General features: G+C 43.7%; 1 protein-coding gene across 1 annotated transcript; it reads right to left on the bottom strand.

Annotated features, from left to right (window-relative positions):
* Positions 1-15,780: 15,780 nt before the first annotated feature.
* Positions 15,781-16,587, bottom strand: LOC147957310 (uncharacterized). The gene has a single exon (XM_087531640.1). The coding sequence runs from the start codon at positions 16,585-16,587 to the stop codon at positions 15,781-15,783; it is 807 nt and encodes a 268-aa protein (XP_087387766.1).
* Between the last annotated feature and the right edge of the window lie 693 nt (positions 16,588-17,280).

Genomic DNA, 17,280 nt, shown 5'->3' with positions numbered 1-17,280 from the left:
AATAATTAAAGTGCAAAAAGAAAATGTCACATAAAGCCTTTTATTGCACCAGAAAATATCCACAGCAAAGAAAATTCTCAAATTTGGCATGCAAAAATATGAGCTCATAACAAAACTGTTGTAAAAAGAATCAAGTCATTTGGACTTATAGTTCAGGAAATAGTGCTGGTCAAAGTTAGGGTCAAATATATGAGTTTAAACTAAAAATTAAAAATACCAGAGGAGGCCACGTTGAAGGCATATTCTCTGAATACGCCTCGACTCGTACCCCTTCGGGCAAGGGAGAGAGAGACTAACGGGTGGGACCCCGTGTTAGGTTTGAGAGAGAGGGGGGGGACAGAGATGGCGGCTCTGCCGCCGGTGGTTCTCCGGCGAGGAGGCCACGACGACTGCCAATGAGGAGGGGAATGGGTAGAGCACAATGCGAGGGCAGAGGTGGTCGGAGGGCGTTGGGATGGTTGTCTCCGAAGATGGCGGGTGGCGGAGCTCGTCGGACTTGGCGATTCCGGCAGAGTCCCGACGAACTAGGATGATTGTCGTGCTCAGGAGGACCTCCCGAACTCAACGAAGGAGGATGACTGGGTCGAGGGACACTGGAGCGAGTGGACGGCCGAGGGGGATCCGCGGCCAACTCCAGTGAGGATCGGCAGCATGAGGCCTTCCCGGCCTTGCCATGCTAGCTAGCTGCTCAATTTGTGACCGGAGGGGGAGGGTTGGATGGCTAGAAGTGCTCGGGACTAGCCGTATTTATAGGCGGCGAGGAGACCGAGCTCGAGTCCACTGGAGAGGGTTTTGGAGAGGAGAGAGGGGACGAGAGGGGCTGGTATCGACGGGATAGATCACTAGGACTCCGCCAAACACAGTGGAGGGGAGCGGCCAAGCAACAGGGCACGCATGGGTTTGTGAAGGAAGTGCAGGTCTTGTTGCTCCGTAAACCTTAAAACTTCTCATGCTCTCGAAGGAGGCCATCGAATGACACGTGCCAGCCTCGGGGTGTGATCCACTTCAAGGGAGCATTGCCACCGTCACCGAGCTGTAAACCACTGCCGGACTTGCTACATGGCACCTTTTTGCCGTGGGCTCATTGTTTGGCTCTTGGCATATAAAGCATCTGCTGAGTATGTTTCACACACAGTCTCAATAAATGCATGTGTTTGCCGCGCAACATCTATTGCCGAGTTTGCCTCTCGGCTTAGTTCGCTTTGCCGAGTGCCCATATTTTGGCTCTTGGTGAAGAGCCAAGCACTCTCCTTAGGGTGAATTTTCAGTAGTACCTTTTGCATGTGATCCTAATATGGGTACGCTAGGGGGCCGGAAGAGTACAAGGACATCAAAATATTAAAGTGTTGGTAAATTAAGGGCATCGGAAATAAGGCCCATGAAAACTAGTCAGTAAAACTGGGTGAGAAATAAATAATAATAAATAGTAAAAATAAATGCTATGAAAATTTATTTTAAACCAAATTTGCATAAATGGTCTGGGGTGCAAAAATTCTAAAAAAATGTAAGCCTAGTGCTTTCATCTGACGCACGGCTTATAGACTGCTCCATTGTTGACATGTGACCGATATCTTTGCTGACAAGGAGCTATAAGCCGAGTGCTTTTTGCAGTAGATACCGCGTGCTGCCTTTAAGCCGAGATCTGTTTTGTTGTAGTACTCGGCTTACAGGGTGCTATAAGTTGTGTGCTTCGTAGTTGCCAGGTGTTTTCTTGCCTGGACTCGGCTTAAAGGAACATAAGCTGACTCGGTTTAAAGTATCAACCATGGACGAGCTCCTCTCCTCGGTGACCTCAGCAGCAGCCGGCCTTGTACGACCAGCTATCACCCGTCAACACAGGTGGTTGCTGCTGTGGCTGACTCCTGTGCTACTATTTGCTTTTTTTTTAGACAAAGGTGCTACTATTTGCTGGTGCAATGAACATGGTTTCTGATCCCAAAACAGTCCCTTTCTTCTTCTTCTGTTTTGTTGCTCCGGATGATTATTGTTTGTCTGTTTACTGTTCATAAAAAAAATGTTTGCTTATTCAAAAAAGGTTCAAAATTTTGAAAACAAATGGTCGGAAAATAAAAAAAACATGATTTTTAAACAACCATTTCATAAAAAGTATAAATGAAATTCAACAAAACTTCGCCAATTCAAAAATTGTTCATGAATGGAAAAATATCCTAAAAGTTCAGAAACTGGCCATGACTTAAAAATAGTTTATTCATTCTTAAAATGTTCGCTGATTCAAAGAATGATCATGTATTTCAAAAAATGATTGTTAAATAAAAAATGTGATCGTTAAATCAAAAGAATGTTTGTGAATTTCAGAAATTTTTCCACAAATTTCCAAAAAAAAATCATCCATTCTAGAGATGTTTGCCAGTTCAAGAAAATTGTTAAAAAAATTTTCACAATTTTACAAATTTTTTGCAAAGAGAATTATTCATGAATTCAATAAGTATTCTTAATTTTGGAAAATGTTTGAAAATTTGTAAAAGTGTGCATGAATTTGAAAATTGTTCACGATTTCAAATTCACGAGTTGAAAAAATGTTTGTGATTTCACAAAATTGAGAGTGATAGTCAATCTCGGTCATGCAACAAAATGTGATCATGGCCATTGGAGATTATGACTTTTTTCTACCGTTTCATCGCATGGACCCTTTTGCTAGTATTTTTAAAAAGTATTATGCGGGTTGATTAACCCACATATCATGAGGTTTCCTATAAAAGCAAAAACTTAACTTAAAACTGACCTGCGAGTTGATTATAGAAAGCATCAAGGGGTTTTCAAAAAATCTGACTTAAAACTAGACTGCGGGTTGATTATCCGAAGCATCATGCTTTTTAAAAAAAAAGTGAAAATCTAACTTAAAACAGGACCACGGGTTGATTATAAGAAATATCAGGGGATTTTCTAAAAATTTAGATTCTAGCCTTCGGTGGTTTGATCCGGTGACGACGACACTTGAGTGTGGCTCCCTTCCTGAAGGTGTTGTTGTTGAAGAACTCGTCGCCCATGCGATGCCATGAGATAGTTGGTGTGGTGCCATGATCGTTTTGATTTCTTTTTGTCTCGCCTATGCATAGATTCAGTCTAATATTATATGACTTTGCTATTTGCTGACATGTTTTTTTAGTGCATACGTTGGTATTGGTGTGTGTTTTGGTAGCTGTAATACGGTAGGATTTCTCCTGTTTGGTCTCTATCCTTGTATAGAGCTAACGTGGAGATCAAGTTTGGAAAGTCCTACCAAACCTTGTAACCTGTACTTACATATATACACGCACGTGTCCCTGCCCCAAGGCACACGCTTCCCCCCAGCTTTTCAAAGTCAAAAGAAAATCATATGGTACTGTTAATCGCTACGTACAAAGCACGTCTGGTAGCTAAGGGTTTTAAGGAGAGGTATGCCGTTGATTAAGAAGATACTTTTAGCCCTGTTGTCAAAGATGCCACTATTCGCATTGTTTTGTCTATTGTCGTGGCAAGAAACTGTACTATGAGACAACTAGATGTGCAGAATGTGTTTCTTCATGATGTTCTGGAAGAAGAGGTCTATATGAGACAGCCTCCTGGATATGAAAACTCTGTCCATCCAGGTTATGTGTGTAATGTAAACTGGATAAAGCTCTATACGGGCTGAAACAAGCTCCTCATGCATGGTAGTCTAGGCTATGCTCCAAATTACATGGTCTTAGCTTTACTCCCTCGAAGGCGGATAGCTCCTTGTTCTTTTATTGCAAGAATGGAATTATCATCTTTATGCTCATTTATGTTGATGATATCATTGTAACTAGCTCCTCAGATCAGGCTATTGATGCACTGCTCCAAGATCTACGTCAGGATTTTGCACTGAAAGATTTTGGATCTCTTCATTATTTTTTTGGTATAGAGGTTAAACATAGGTCACAAGGTGTCATTCTCTCCCAAGAAAAATATATAGATGTGTTGAAGCGTGTTGGTATGGTGGACTGTAAACCTGATACTACGCCACTTGGTACAGGAGCATTGTTGGCGTATTACAGTATGTCACCTTGACTAGGCCACATATTCTCTTTCAGTCAATAAGGTTTGCCAGTTCTTGCATGCTCCTACTACAATTCATTGGACGGTTGTTAAACGCATACTTAGATATGTCAAGTATACTGTGGCTCTAGGACTCAAACTTGTTAAATCAGAATCTACACTTGTTAGTGCCTTTTCTGATGCAGATTGGACGGGTTGTCCAGATGATAGAAGATCCACCAGCGGTTTTGCTGTTTTTATTGGTTGTAATCTTGTCTCCCGGAGTGCAAGCAAGCAAGCAACTGTATCTAGATCAAGTACTGAGGCAGAATATAAATCCTTAGCTAATGCCACGGATGAGGTCATATGGGTACAAAGTTTGATTACAAAACTTGGGATCAGTCATCCAAAGGTTGCTTTGCTATGGTTTGACAATCTTGGTGCTACATATTTATCTGCTAATTCAATGTTTCATACTAGGAAAAAGCATATTGAGGTGGACTATCATTTCGTTCGTGAAAGGGTAGCTAACAAGCTATTAAATATCAGATTTATACCCACCGGTGAACAAGTCGCGGATGGGTTCACGAAACCACTTTCTGTTCGACAACTAGAGGTATTCAGATGCAATCTCAACTTAGATAAGTTATGATTGAAGGAGGTGTTAAACTGAATATTGTAACATGTGTGCGTGTGTTGTTTTGGAACTTGTACTAAGGTAGGATTTCTCCTGTTTGGTCTATATCCTTGTATATGGAGCTAACGTGGAGATCAAGTTTGGAAAGTCCTACCAAACCTTGTAACCTGTATGTACATATATACACACACGTGTCCCTTCCCCAAGGCACACGCTTCCTCCCAGCTTTTACATTAGCTATATGTGGATCCTAGCTATGGAGAGGCCGAATTTGTTTACATTGTGTTTGTATTATCTTAATGCTTTATCTTAAGTCAATAGAATTCACTCTTCATTGGAAATATACGGATTGTTGGTTAGATCAAATCCACCCAGGAGCACCCCGTACGTCTACGTGCAAAGCTAACTCAAACAAACAGACTAGCAGCTTGATCGCTTCATGCTTCAACTGATTTATTGTATGGATCTTGGACGAAAACTCACGTCAATTGGCAAACGTAAGAACCGAACAGGAAGACTTTTTTTTTACGGCAAAGGCCCGTGTCAAACCTTTTCTTTTGCTTCCTCTTGTTTGGCACAGTGTTTACAGGGGTATGTATAACGGTATATATCAGCTAGCCAACACAAGCTAGGCCAATGCCGGCTTGAGGATGTAGGCGTCGTCTATGGGGCCTCCCTTATCGGCGTCGGTGCATCTCATCGATTGGTGGCCCCGCGACACGGACGGAGTGCATCATATCATCAGAAAAAGAAGAAGGCGCCTTAACAATCGTTCGGTAATCGTACTCGATTCTGCCGCAGAAGTTTGTGTACAAATTGTGCCCATACGTGCATAGAACGAATCCGTGTGGAACGTGGCAACGTGTAGTTCCGAGTCCAGCAAACCTAAACAAAGTAGGAGACTTGGCTTGGCTGGGGCCCCTGTTCGTTATATAGTCGTCCGCCCCAAACCAGCAACGAAAGAGATCGCTCGTCGACTGCTCTTGTTTTTCGCTCTAACGTATCTAGCAAAGCAATGACGGGCAAGGAAGAGGAGGTTTCGATGGACGATATGCTGCAGGAGGCGGAGCTCGTCATCGAGCAGGGTGCGGATGTATCAATGGCCCCTGCAGCACAATCTTCGGGTGGAAACAAGGGCAAGGTTCGGCTGTAGAAAGCCGAGATCAGGAGCATAATTGCCTTGAAGCCGGAGCAACACCCCAGCGCCGATTACCTGGACGATCTGGCAGAGTTCTTCCCGCCGGAGTGGATCGAGGAAACGAAGCGTGCCCACGCTGATAGTGTAAAGCTTTTCAAGAAGCTGGACGACGACTTCGAGTTGCACCGGCAGGAGGTCATCGTGTCTGTGCGGGAGAAGGGCTACTTCGAGGTCGACGAAGACTTCATCGCCAACAGGAAAAGGGACAATGAGTTGGGTCTCGAACTACAGAGGAGGATTGCCTCGGCTAATCCCCGCAGCCGCAAGTATGTTGCTACCCCGGAGGACAGGATAAGGGATGCAGACGGTTATATTCCATACGTTCCTAACCGAGATGATGCTCTTGTAGTCTTGTTGAACATCTTGTGATTGATGGTGAAGTTGTGTTTCTCAAAGATTAAACTTGAGGGATCACATGCCTGCAGTTGTTGAGTCAAATTGACAAGAGGGCTCGTTTGGTCCAATCTCCATCTATATATGTATTTATTTGTAGGAACTATATGGCATATAATCTGTTGTTATGGATCCGTCCATTCATACATATTATCTTTGTTTCATAAGGTCTACGGGTTTGCCTGTAAACTTTTCATTCAGCCGAAAATTCATCCATCCATATTGTTGATTCTCCAAGTGTGTTACGTTAAGTTTGTATCTCAGGAGCGTGGTTTATATTGACATCTCTGCTGTACTACTATATATTGCAATGTGGTTGCTGCTGTCGCCGACTCCTGAGCTACTATTGCTTGTGCAAGGAAGATGGTTTCTGCTCCCAAAACAGTCCCTTTCTTCTGTTTGGTTGCTGCTGATCATTATTAATTGTCCATTAACTGTGTAAGCCTAAACGAATTGTCGTGTTCTACTGTAAATTAGAAGTAGACACTACTGGAAATGGCCGTTAGCCCGTTACCGAGCTCTTGCCTGTTCGCTGACTACCGAAACACGGAATCACGGCAAAAGTTGTGTAAGCCGAGTATGAGTCTTGGCAAACAGCAGGACACGGCAAATGGGAGGCACTACCAGGCCCCGCGCAGAACGTACTCGGCAAACATGAATGAACTCGGCTTATGCATATTATGCTGAGAACCTAGTCAAAGGCACACCCGGCAAATAGGAGCCACGTGGCATGGCCGTTTGTAGCTGACAGCCCCGTGACGGTGGGCAACTTTTGCCGAGACCCCAATGAAAAGTATTCGACAAACTTTGCGGTATTTAAACCGCCCAACCCCAGCCGCCGCTCACACAGAATTATGTCGATCGTTGCAGGTTATCGCTCATTCGCTGCCGGGTCTCCCCTCCACCAACGGGCCTACCCATCGGCTGCCAGCCACCGCCGCGCGAGCCAGCCAGCCAGATCCGGCATCGCCCGAGGCTGGTCGCACCCTCCTTGCCACACGGCTCGCCAAGCTCACCGCCGGCAACCCCTACAACCTCGTCGATGGACACATCTACGACCTCGCCGCCGGCCACCCCTGCCACATCGACGTGAACAATGCCAAAGTGAGCTAGCTAGGGATTCTCTTTTTTTCTATTTATCACAATATTTTTACATATGAAAAATCAATATATATGCTATGACATGATGATATGGATGATATATATGAAATTATATATATATATATATACATTTATGGATTGTATCAAAAGTTTGGTTAGCAAGTAAGTAGCTTTATTTGCTTCATTAGTAATATTGTTGGTGGCCACAAACCCAACAAGGATGGAGCGATCGATTTATAACAACCAAAAACATTCAAATTTTAAAAACATCTAATTTTTGGAATTTTAATGGAGGAGCTTCCAAACTTTTGACTGTCCAAAAATTCAAGAAAATATGGTTTCAAAATTTATCACCTCCAAAACCTTAAACATTCATTAAATTCAAATATATTTCAGTGGGAGGTGGAAGAGGCCGGAGAACAAAGGGCTGAACAAGAATAGCTGACATGTGCCGGCCCTACCAATAGAAATACGTGCATTTTACTATATTATCTGAATGCGATGATGGATATAAATACATACCATTTAGTTAATGCCATTAGTTACCTTTAGATTATCATCTTGCACTAATTATGTAGTGTTTTATTTCCTATTTGTACATGGTGGTGGATGGGATACATATCATTTAATCAGTACAACTAGTTACGTTTATTATTTCTTTTACTCCACTTATCATCATGCATTAACACTAGTAGAAAAACGTCCATTTGTCCCGGTTCGTAAGGTCCATTTGTCCCGGTTGGCGAATCGGGACTAAAGGGTCGTTACTAAGGCCCTACACATTTAGTCCCGGTTCTTACACCAACCGGGACAGATGGGCCTCCACGTGGCCGCTGCGGCGAGCCCATGCAGGAGGGCCTTTGGTCCCGGTTGGTGGCACTAACCGGGACCAAAAGGCATTCACGCGTCTGCAATTGGCAGGAGTTGAGATTTTTTTAAGGGGTGGTTTTGGGGGTTAATTTAGGGTGTTAGCTAGCTAATAGAGAGAAGTGTCCTCTCTTATCTCCGTGCTTGGTTTACCAACGCTACTGCTATGCCTAAACATTGCTTAGATTGAAGTGAAGGCAATATATATGTGGTGCATCTCGAAAGTAGTACTAATCCAAACTTGATCAAGTTTGGATTAGTACTACTTTCGACATGCACCACATGCATGTTTCCTTCACTTCAATCCAATCCATGTTCATTTCACCCACTGATATATAATAACTCTTCATGCTCGCGTCATGCATCATCATAATAACAAGTCCTACTAATCATCATCATACAACTTCTACTCGTTGTTAATAACAAGTCATACGGTCATCATCCTCATAGTCATCGAACCAACCCTACTTAATTGTTCTTATCACATGATCATCAGTATAAGGTAGGGCCTAAATACCCTCTTTAAGAAATAGGATAAAACAATATAGGCCCTGACTCTCCATTATGGAGAATGGAGATCATCCTGTCTCCAATTCTTGGGCTTCGCATCCTTTTGCTTCCAAGAACCTCCTTACGACTGTCCATACATTTTTTCCATTCTGTGATTTTCATGTCTCCACTTATTTTAGAAATCGGATATGGACAGGTGAGATTCGTAGGATGACCTGGCTGCATGTTCAAAACATCAAGGCGACCATTCTGATACATCAAATGAGGCACACAATCATCCGGGATTTTCTGTTGAAAAACATAATAATAACTTCTTAGTTAACAATGTAGTTACACTTTTTAAAAAAAATATGCAAAAGATGCATGGATGTCGTAATAGTAAAAAATATTACCATGGCATCTCCATGGATGTTACCGTAGTTCAACGCGTGCACTAGTGGCATGTATTAACCATAATGTGGAGGAGTTTTATTATAGATATTGTAACTCTCGAGATCAATACAAAATGCGACCAGATGATTTTTCTCCTGATAAGTTAACTCAGAGCCATCGGTGTAGTAGGTTCTGTCTACCATGTTCCGCACATTGTTTGAACAATGAAAATAAGTTGTCAATGGAAATAAGCTGTCAACTATTTTGAAATGAACAATATAAATTAGTTAATAACTATGTTTGAGTAACTCACATAGTGGTAGAATTGGAAGTCTATCAATAAGGACCCAAATGTCCATATTTTCTTGGTCGATGTTAGGATCACCAAGATCCATGGTGACAAGCATACCCTCATAAAAACCATACATCTTGCAAAGTTCTTCCCAATTTTTTCGACCAAAATGGGTTACGCTCTCAGAATTATACAGATTTACTTCAAAATCCACATCATGATGTGTCCTTAGGAGAATTTTCTTTGTTTCGAAATTTTCATGGTCTTCAAAACCCATCCTCTCCAAGACATAGCATCTTGCATGGCATGGGATAAGCTACTCAAATTGTAAAAGATGGAAATTACACGTTGAAATAGTTCAAGTCATGCTTAATTACGAAAAAAACACACTTGTCGTCGTTGTGTACCGTTTCAACATCGAAGGTGTCCTCGAGCTTAATGTTGAAGCGCCGATCTTCGTCCAGGTGAGGCCTGTCGCACAGACCTCGGTCACCGTGGCACCAGTCGCACTCCCCCGGGAGACTTTCGTCGTGCGATTACGATATTTCTATGTTCATAATTCAAATAGTAAACTTGTACGATTAAATATATGTACTAAAAAAAACCTATAAGCTATCAACTAATCAAATGCATATGCCTTGCATAGTGCTCTCCCATTTTAGCATTCAAAGTAGGAGTAGTTTTCCAATTTGAGCATTCAATAAGCAAAACCAAATCTTAAAATAAAGTAGTATTCAAATTCATGCATTCAATTATAAGCAAAACTACAACATCTCTTGCATCCGTACATCATCGAATATTATCACTAATACACCTCGAATAATATCATACACATAGCATCGCTAATACAGCTAGCTAGAACCGTAGCGCCCGACGGGTATCGGCGCGGGCGGTGGACAATCAAAGAGAAGGAACCATCACAGGATCATAGCTCCAGTGAGATCCCTGAAAAACCTGCCAGGTATTGTCGAACCTGCCCTCCAACGCAACCATGTAGCGACGGACGTGCTCGTCCTCCTCGCTGACACAGTGACGTACCACCTCCGCGGTGTCTGGAAGCCTCGGCACCGTCACTAGCCCATGCGACCGCCACCTAACAAGGTTCGAGTCAAGGACGGGCTGGCTCCTCACCAACTTACGCCCCCCGCAAGGTAGCACCTCCCCATACCAGCCCGGCGGAGCCCAGTCTCGGACATGGCCCCTCTGATCAAGCAGGCCTCCTCCGCCGAGTCCACAATGAGGATGCGGGATAGGCATCATCGACGTCGATACGGGAATAATTTCTTCAACTAAAAAAATAAACTAGTTCTATTAATTTTCTTGCTAAAAATGAACTACTTACATAATAAAATAAAGTAGTTTTGTTAAATCAACTAGTTCAACTACTAAGCACTTATTATAAATAAAATAAAGTAGTACTTACTAAAGATAAACTACTTCTATATATAGTAAAATAAAGTAGTTTTATTAAATCAACTAGTTCAACTACTAAGCACTTACTATAAATAAAATAAAGTAGTACTTACTAAAAATAAACTACTTCTATAGTAAAATAAAGTAGATTTATTAAATCAACTAGTTTAACTACTAAGCACTTACTAAAAATAAACTAGTTCTATTATTTATCGACCCCCCCCCTCCTCATGTCGAAGAAGAAAATAAGAAAAAATAGAGGAGAAGAAGAAGAAATAGAATATCGATTTTTCTTCTTCTCCTCTATTCCTTCTCCTTCTTTTTTTTTCTTCTTCTTCCTCTTCTTAATTTTCTTCTTCTTCCTTCTTTCTTTTTCCTCTTTTCTTCTTTTTCCTTATTTTCCTTCCTCGACGACCCACACCCTAAACATTACAACTAATGACAACGATTTCGCTTGCATACATATGAATAAATATGATCGATCATCTATCAACAATAAAAACATCATATGATAGATGAACAAAAAAATTCATATGATCATATATATATATATATATGCAGAAAAAACACCATATATGACCCTGAACAAAAAATCATCATATACGCATACATATATATCCATACATCAACATTACATCAACATACATCAACATATATGCAAAATAAATCATACATACGCAGAAAAATAACATATATGCGGGGGCCACGGCGGCCACGTCCACGGCGGGCGGGGGGGGGGGGGGGGGGCAGAGCAGGGGCGCGGGGGCTCACTGGCGGCAGTGGCGACGGCGAGATCAGGGCCAGCCTGTGGCAGAGGCGGCACGCGCGGAGTAGGGCAGGGGTCGGCGCGGGGAGGCGATGGAGAGGTCGGGGAGGCTGTCGGTGACGGCGAGGTCGCGGAGGCGTCGGCGATGGCAACGGCGACGACGACGAGGAGCGGGCGGTGATGGGGCAGGGCGCGGCGACGGCGGCGGCAATGGGGCAGGGCGCGGCGACGGCGGCGGCGACAACGACGAGCAGCGGGCGGTGTCAGGGCGCGGGGAAACTGCGATGAAACTGAAAATTTTCACAAGTCTTGCTTTTATATACACGAAGCATTGGTCCTGGTTCATGGCACCAACCTGGACCAATGCCCCCCTTTAGTCCCGGTTGGTGCCACCAACCGGGACCAAAGGTCTCTTTTCAACATCCCAAAGGGCGGGAAGTAGAGGCCTTTGGTCCCGATTGGTGCCACCAACCGTGACTAAAGGGGGGCATTGGTCCCGGTTGGTGCTACGAACCGGGCCCAAAGGCACCCTTTCATCCCGGTTGGTGCCACCAACCGGGACCAAAGGTCGTGTACTGGAACTGCGTCCTGGTTCATGGCACCAACCTGGACCAATGCCCCCCTTTAGTCCCGGTTGGTGCCACCAACCAGGACCAAAGGTCTCTTTTCAACATCCCAAAGGGCGGGAAGTAGAGGCCTTTGGTCCCGATTTGTGCCACCAACCGTGACTAAAGGGGGGCATTGGTCCCGGTTGGTGCTACGAACCGGGCCCAAAGGCACCCTTTCATCCCGGTTGGTGCCACCAACCGGGACCAAAGGTCGTGTACTGGAACTGCCGCAGTTCGGGGGATGTTTAGTCCCACCTCGCTAGGCGACGGCGGCGGCAATGGGGCAGGGCGCGGCGACGGCGGCGGCGACAACGACGAGCAGCGGGCGGTGTCGGGGCGCGGGGAAACTGCGATGAAACTGAAAATTTTCACAAGTCCTGCTTTTATATACACGAAGCATTGGTCCTGGTTCATGGCACCAACCTGGACCAATGCCCCCCTTTAGTCCCGGTTGGTGCCACCAACCGGGACCAAAGGTCTCTTTTCAACATCCCAAAGGGCGGGAAGTAGAGGCCTTTGGTCCCGATTGGTGCCACCAACCGTGACTAAAGGGGGGCATTGGTCCAGGTTGGTGCTACGAACCGGGCCCAAAGGCACCCTTTCATCCCGGTTGGTGCCACCAACCGGGACCAAAGGTCGTGTACTGGAACTGCCGCAGTTCGGGGGATGTTTAGTCCCACCTCGCTAGGCGAGAGGGGCTCGGAGTAGTTTATAAGCCCTGCCGAGCCGACCACTTCGAGCTCCTCTCTACTGCAGGCTTACGGGCCTAAATCCACTCTCTGTGCCTGCGGGCCTACTGGGCCTACTGCGGGCCTGCATCCTGGCCCAACTAGCGGGTTTCTAGTGGTATGAAGGCCGTGGTGGCCTAGTAGGCGGCATTTTTTTAATTGTTTTCCAGTTTTTTGTTATCTTTTTTGTTTTATTTATTTTTATTTTTTCTACTTACAGCAAAATACTTACTAGTTTTTCAGTTATTCTTTTTGGTTTTAGGTAATAAAAATTATACACTTTCTGTTAGTGCCATTAATTTTCCAATTTGAATAGTTTAAATTTGAATTCTTTAAAATTTGTTTGAATCACTAGTTTGTGATTAACTTTACTATAAAAATAGATTCTGGAGTGATTCTTTTTCCTGCTATTTAATATTACTGTGTTTTATTATATATTCAAACACAGTCTTCGCTATTTTAGTCTCTAACAAAAGAAATATTTTTGATAATTACTTTTACTATTAAAGTTTCTAACAAAAAAGTTCCTTATGAAAATTCTTGTTGCTTATAATGTTTTGAACAGAAAATACTTTGATAAATTTTTTTTGACTAACTACTGCAAGGCACAGCCCCACAGTCTTTTATTCCAAAGAAAAACAATAGTCCAATACAAGTTAACTATATACAGGAAGAAACAAAAAAGAAGGCCAGGGGAGGCAAACTTACCGATACCTACCTATACAAAGGAAGACTCAAGGTAACCCATCCAACTAGGTTAGAAGGAGGGGTCTGACATGAGCCTTAACTCTATGGGAAAGCAAAGTTAAATCATGTACAAATTTACAACGCCATGCACTAAACGTAGGTCGTTCCCCTCTGAAAGTCCTTCTATTCCGAAGAATCCAAATGTTCCAAGCTGCTGTGAACACCACCTCAAAAAAGAAGCTTTGAGCAAATCGTTGCCTGTCCAAAGAAATGCATTGATGCACATTAGAGCCACCAGACCAGTTAATCTGCAGATAGGTCCAGATTCTTGTACTGAAGTTGCAGGAGAAGAACAGGTGTTGATGATCCTCATATATATGCTGGTGGCACAACACACAAAGATTATCTGCATCCCCAGCCCGCCAATGCCTCCTCACTAGTAGGTCCTTGGTGTTGAGTCTATCAAAGAATAGGAGCCAAGCAAAAACATTGATTTTCAGCATGCATCGACTGCTCCATAACGATTTGCAAGGCTGAATGGTGGCCATATGAGAATGCATGATGGTATAGTAGCTCTTTGACGTGTAAGCTCCTGTGCATCCCACCCAAGACCAAACATCATTAGCCAACGGGTCCCTAGCCAAATTGTTCACCCAGGAGGTTGGGAAATAGGCAGCTGAAAAAAGGAGGCCCTATCTTGACTGTCAAGGAAATCTGCCACTGAAATCTTATCATCCATAGCAAAAGAGAACAATCGGGGCAATCTTTGTCTCAAAGGCATCGAAGAACCACCCAAATTCCAAGCATCAGACCAGACCAGAACCGAGTCCCCTTTGTTAACTGAAATAGAGGCAACAGCTCTGTAATTATCAGCTAACTTAAAAATATCCTTCCACCAAAAAGAGCCACATAGTATAGTGGCATGAGGGACAACTCCATCATAGTATGAATCCCAGAACAAGGATACCCAGGGTATATCAGCTTTATTGTAGAATTTATGTAGGTGTTCAATGAGGAGCCCTTGGTTCTGAAGCTGCAAATTGATGACCCCCAATCCCCCTTTTTCCTTAGGTCTGCAAACCATATCCCATGCAGCAAGGGATTGCCTCGGTGTATCGGAGTTCCCTCTCCAAAGACAATGGCGCATGGTCCGTTCTAATTGCTTGATGATGCCAGGTGGAATTTATAGGGAGCAGAGGAAATATATAGGCATGGAAGAAAGAACCGATCTCAGCAACTGGAGCCTGCAACCTTGGTTTAACATAGCTGAACTTGCAGTCAAGCGCCTCTCAAGTGAATCCACCAAAGGCATCAGATCAATGATCGTGGGTTTTGTCGTTCCCAAAGGGAGACCAAGATAGGTGTAGGGCAAAGATCCTAGAGTACACTGAAAGACCTGAGAGAGCCGAAGGGCATCAGCTTCAGGGACATTAATAGGTACCATCATGGATTTAGCAAAGTTAACTCTGAGACCAGTAGATTCAGCAAAAACATGTAACATGTCCCCGAGGGCTACTAACTGGGCTTCATCGGCAGGAAGCAACAAGATTGTATCATCAGTGTAATGGATTATTGGAAAATCCTTGTCATTGCATTCAATCGGCAGAGAGACAATACCATCAAGCAGCATCTTGTTGACAACAGACTGTAACAAGTCTGCTGCCAAAACAAAAAGCAACGGAGAAAAAGGGTACCCTTGCCTAACCCCACGCTTACACATAAAGTGATTGCCGGGGATGCCATTTAGTAGTACCTGAGAGTCACCAGAGGATAAAATTTCCTTGACCCAACCAATCCATTTAGGGGGAAAACCTTTGGCACTAAGAAGGGCCAGAATAGCCTCATGCTCAACAGTATCAAAGGCCTTAGCAAAATCCAACTTTAAGAGAATGATTGGCTTCTTTGATTGCTTGCACTGATATATGTACTGGAACGCCCAGGCCAAGAAATCCTGAATAGACCGATGCTTCAGAAATCCATATTGGTTCTTGTGTATGCACTTGAGGATTACCTTCTGTAATCGATTAGCCAGCAATTTAGTAAGGAATTTGAGGCAGGTGTTAGTTAAGGAAATAGGCCGGAAATCATTAGGACCCATTGGCGCCAACATTTTGGGAATGAGGGTGATGAAGGAGGAATTGATGTTCTGCAAGCTAATCCTCCCCTCAAAAAAGTCCTTAACTAACTGTCTGAAATCTTCCTCAATAATAGTCTAACATTTTTTGACAAACATACCATTAAAACCGTCAGGCCCAGGTGCCTGATCAGTGGGCAGATCTTTAAGCACCACAGAAATCTCCTCATCAGAAAAGGGACCATCCAAATCATCAATCCCCAAGACAGGGGCAATCAGACAGGAGAGATCAAAACCCATGGAGATACCCTGCGCTTGGCCCATTCTAGACTTAAAGGAGTTCCATAAAATTCCTGCCATTTGGTCATGATCACTGACAGAAGAACCATCCTCTCTCTGCAGTGAGGAGATTGAGTTACGTCTAAGCCTCTCCGAGGCCATAGCATGAAAGAGCTTGGAATTTTCATCCCCCACCATGATATATCTAATAGTGCACCTCTGCTTCCAGTATATATGGTGCAGTTTTAGAATGCGTTCATACTGAAGCTTGACGATTTTTCTGAAGTTAAACTCAGGTCTGGTTAGGGGTCTAAGTTCCTCAGTGGCCAACCCTTTTAAGGAGGAAAGATTAGTGCTCCACTTCTTGAGTGCAAATCTCAACCTCTTGAATTCAACAGACAAAGTGGCAGGTGCAGATAAACCCACAGCAACGGGCTCCTCGCAAGAGGTCCTAACACAATCAAAGAAACCTGGCATTTGCACCCAAAAATTCTCAAAGCGGAAGATCTTCGACTTTGGGATAATGGTATCAATTGACACAACACAAGGCACATGATCAGAGGAGGTTTTAGCCAAAGGAAAAACTACTGTATTCAGATAGGCAGATATCCAGTCTGCAGTAGTGAAAAACCAGTCCAATTGCTCTAGGAGAGGCTGCTCCTGCATGTTAGACCAGGTGTAGGCTCTGCCTTTCAGTGGTAACTCAAGCAAACCAAGGTGGCCGATGATCTCATTGAACAAAAAATTTCATTAACATCTCCCCCAGGCCTATTCCTATTGTCCAACAAACGGATAAAGTTGAAATCCCCAAGTAGGAGCCAGTTTAGATCCACAGGTATAGGAAGGTTATACAACCACTGAACAAACTCATCCCGTTGAGGCCCTTGGCACGGGCCATAGACAAACACCAAAGTCCAGGTTTTCAGAACTGTGCACAGACTTGAAAGAAATAACGAGGCCAAAGCGTTGTACCTCAACCAGAGTGCCACTAAAAACTGCGGAATTCCAAATAACCAGGAGACCACCTGACGCTCCCACAGAAGGGGAAAAGGCAAAATGATCAAATCTACGCGGGCAAAAAGCACGTATTGAGCGCATATCAAAATGCTCAACCTTAGTTTCCTGCAGGCAGATGATAGAACATTTGCTCTCCTCAATTTTAGACCTAACATCTCTTTGCCTGTCCTCAGAGTTCAGCCCGTGCACATTCCAGCACAGAACTCGCCAATTACGATAAGACGTATGATCCATGAACACAAGAATAAAAGCCTAGTAAACTCATAACTGCATAATAGAATGAGAAGCAGAGCTTGACAAAATTCAGCCAAACCACAGATAAACCTAAAACACATAAGTCTA

The sequence above is a fragment of the Triticum urartu genome, chromosome 7A (genome assembly GCF_056163025.1).
Source record: "Triticum urartu cultivar PI428250 chromosome 7A, HENAU_Tu73, whole genome shotgun sequence".
Lineage (NCBI taxonomy): Eukaryota > Viridiplantae > Streptophyta > Magnoliopsida > Poales > Poaceae > Triticum > Triticum urartu.
The sequence above is the reverse complement of the archived record's forward strand: the minus strand, read 5'-3'. Positions and strand labels throughout refer to the sequence as shown.

Coding starts and splice junctions, on each gene's coding strand:
- LOC147957310 (XM_087531640.1), bottom strand. CDS start 16,587: ATGCAGGAGCAGCCTCTCCTAGAGCAATTGGACTGGTTTTTCACTACT.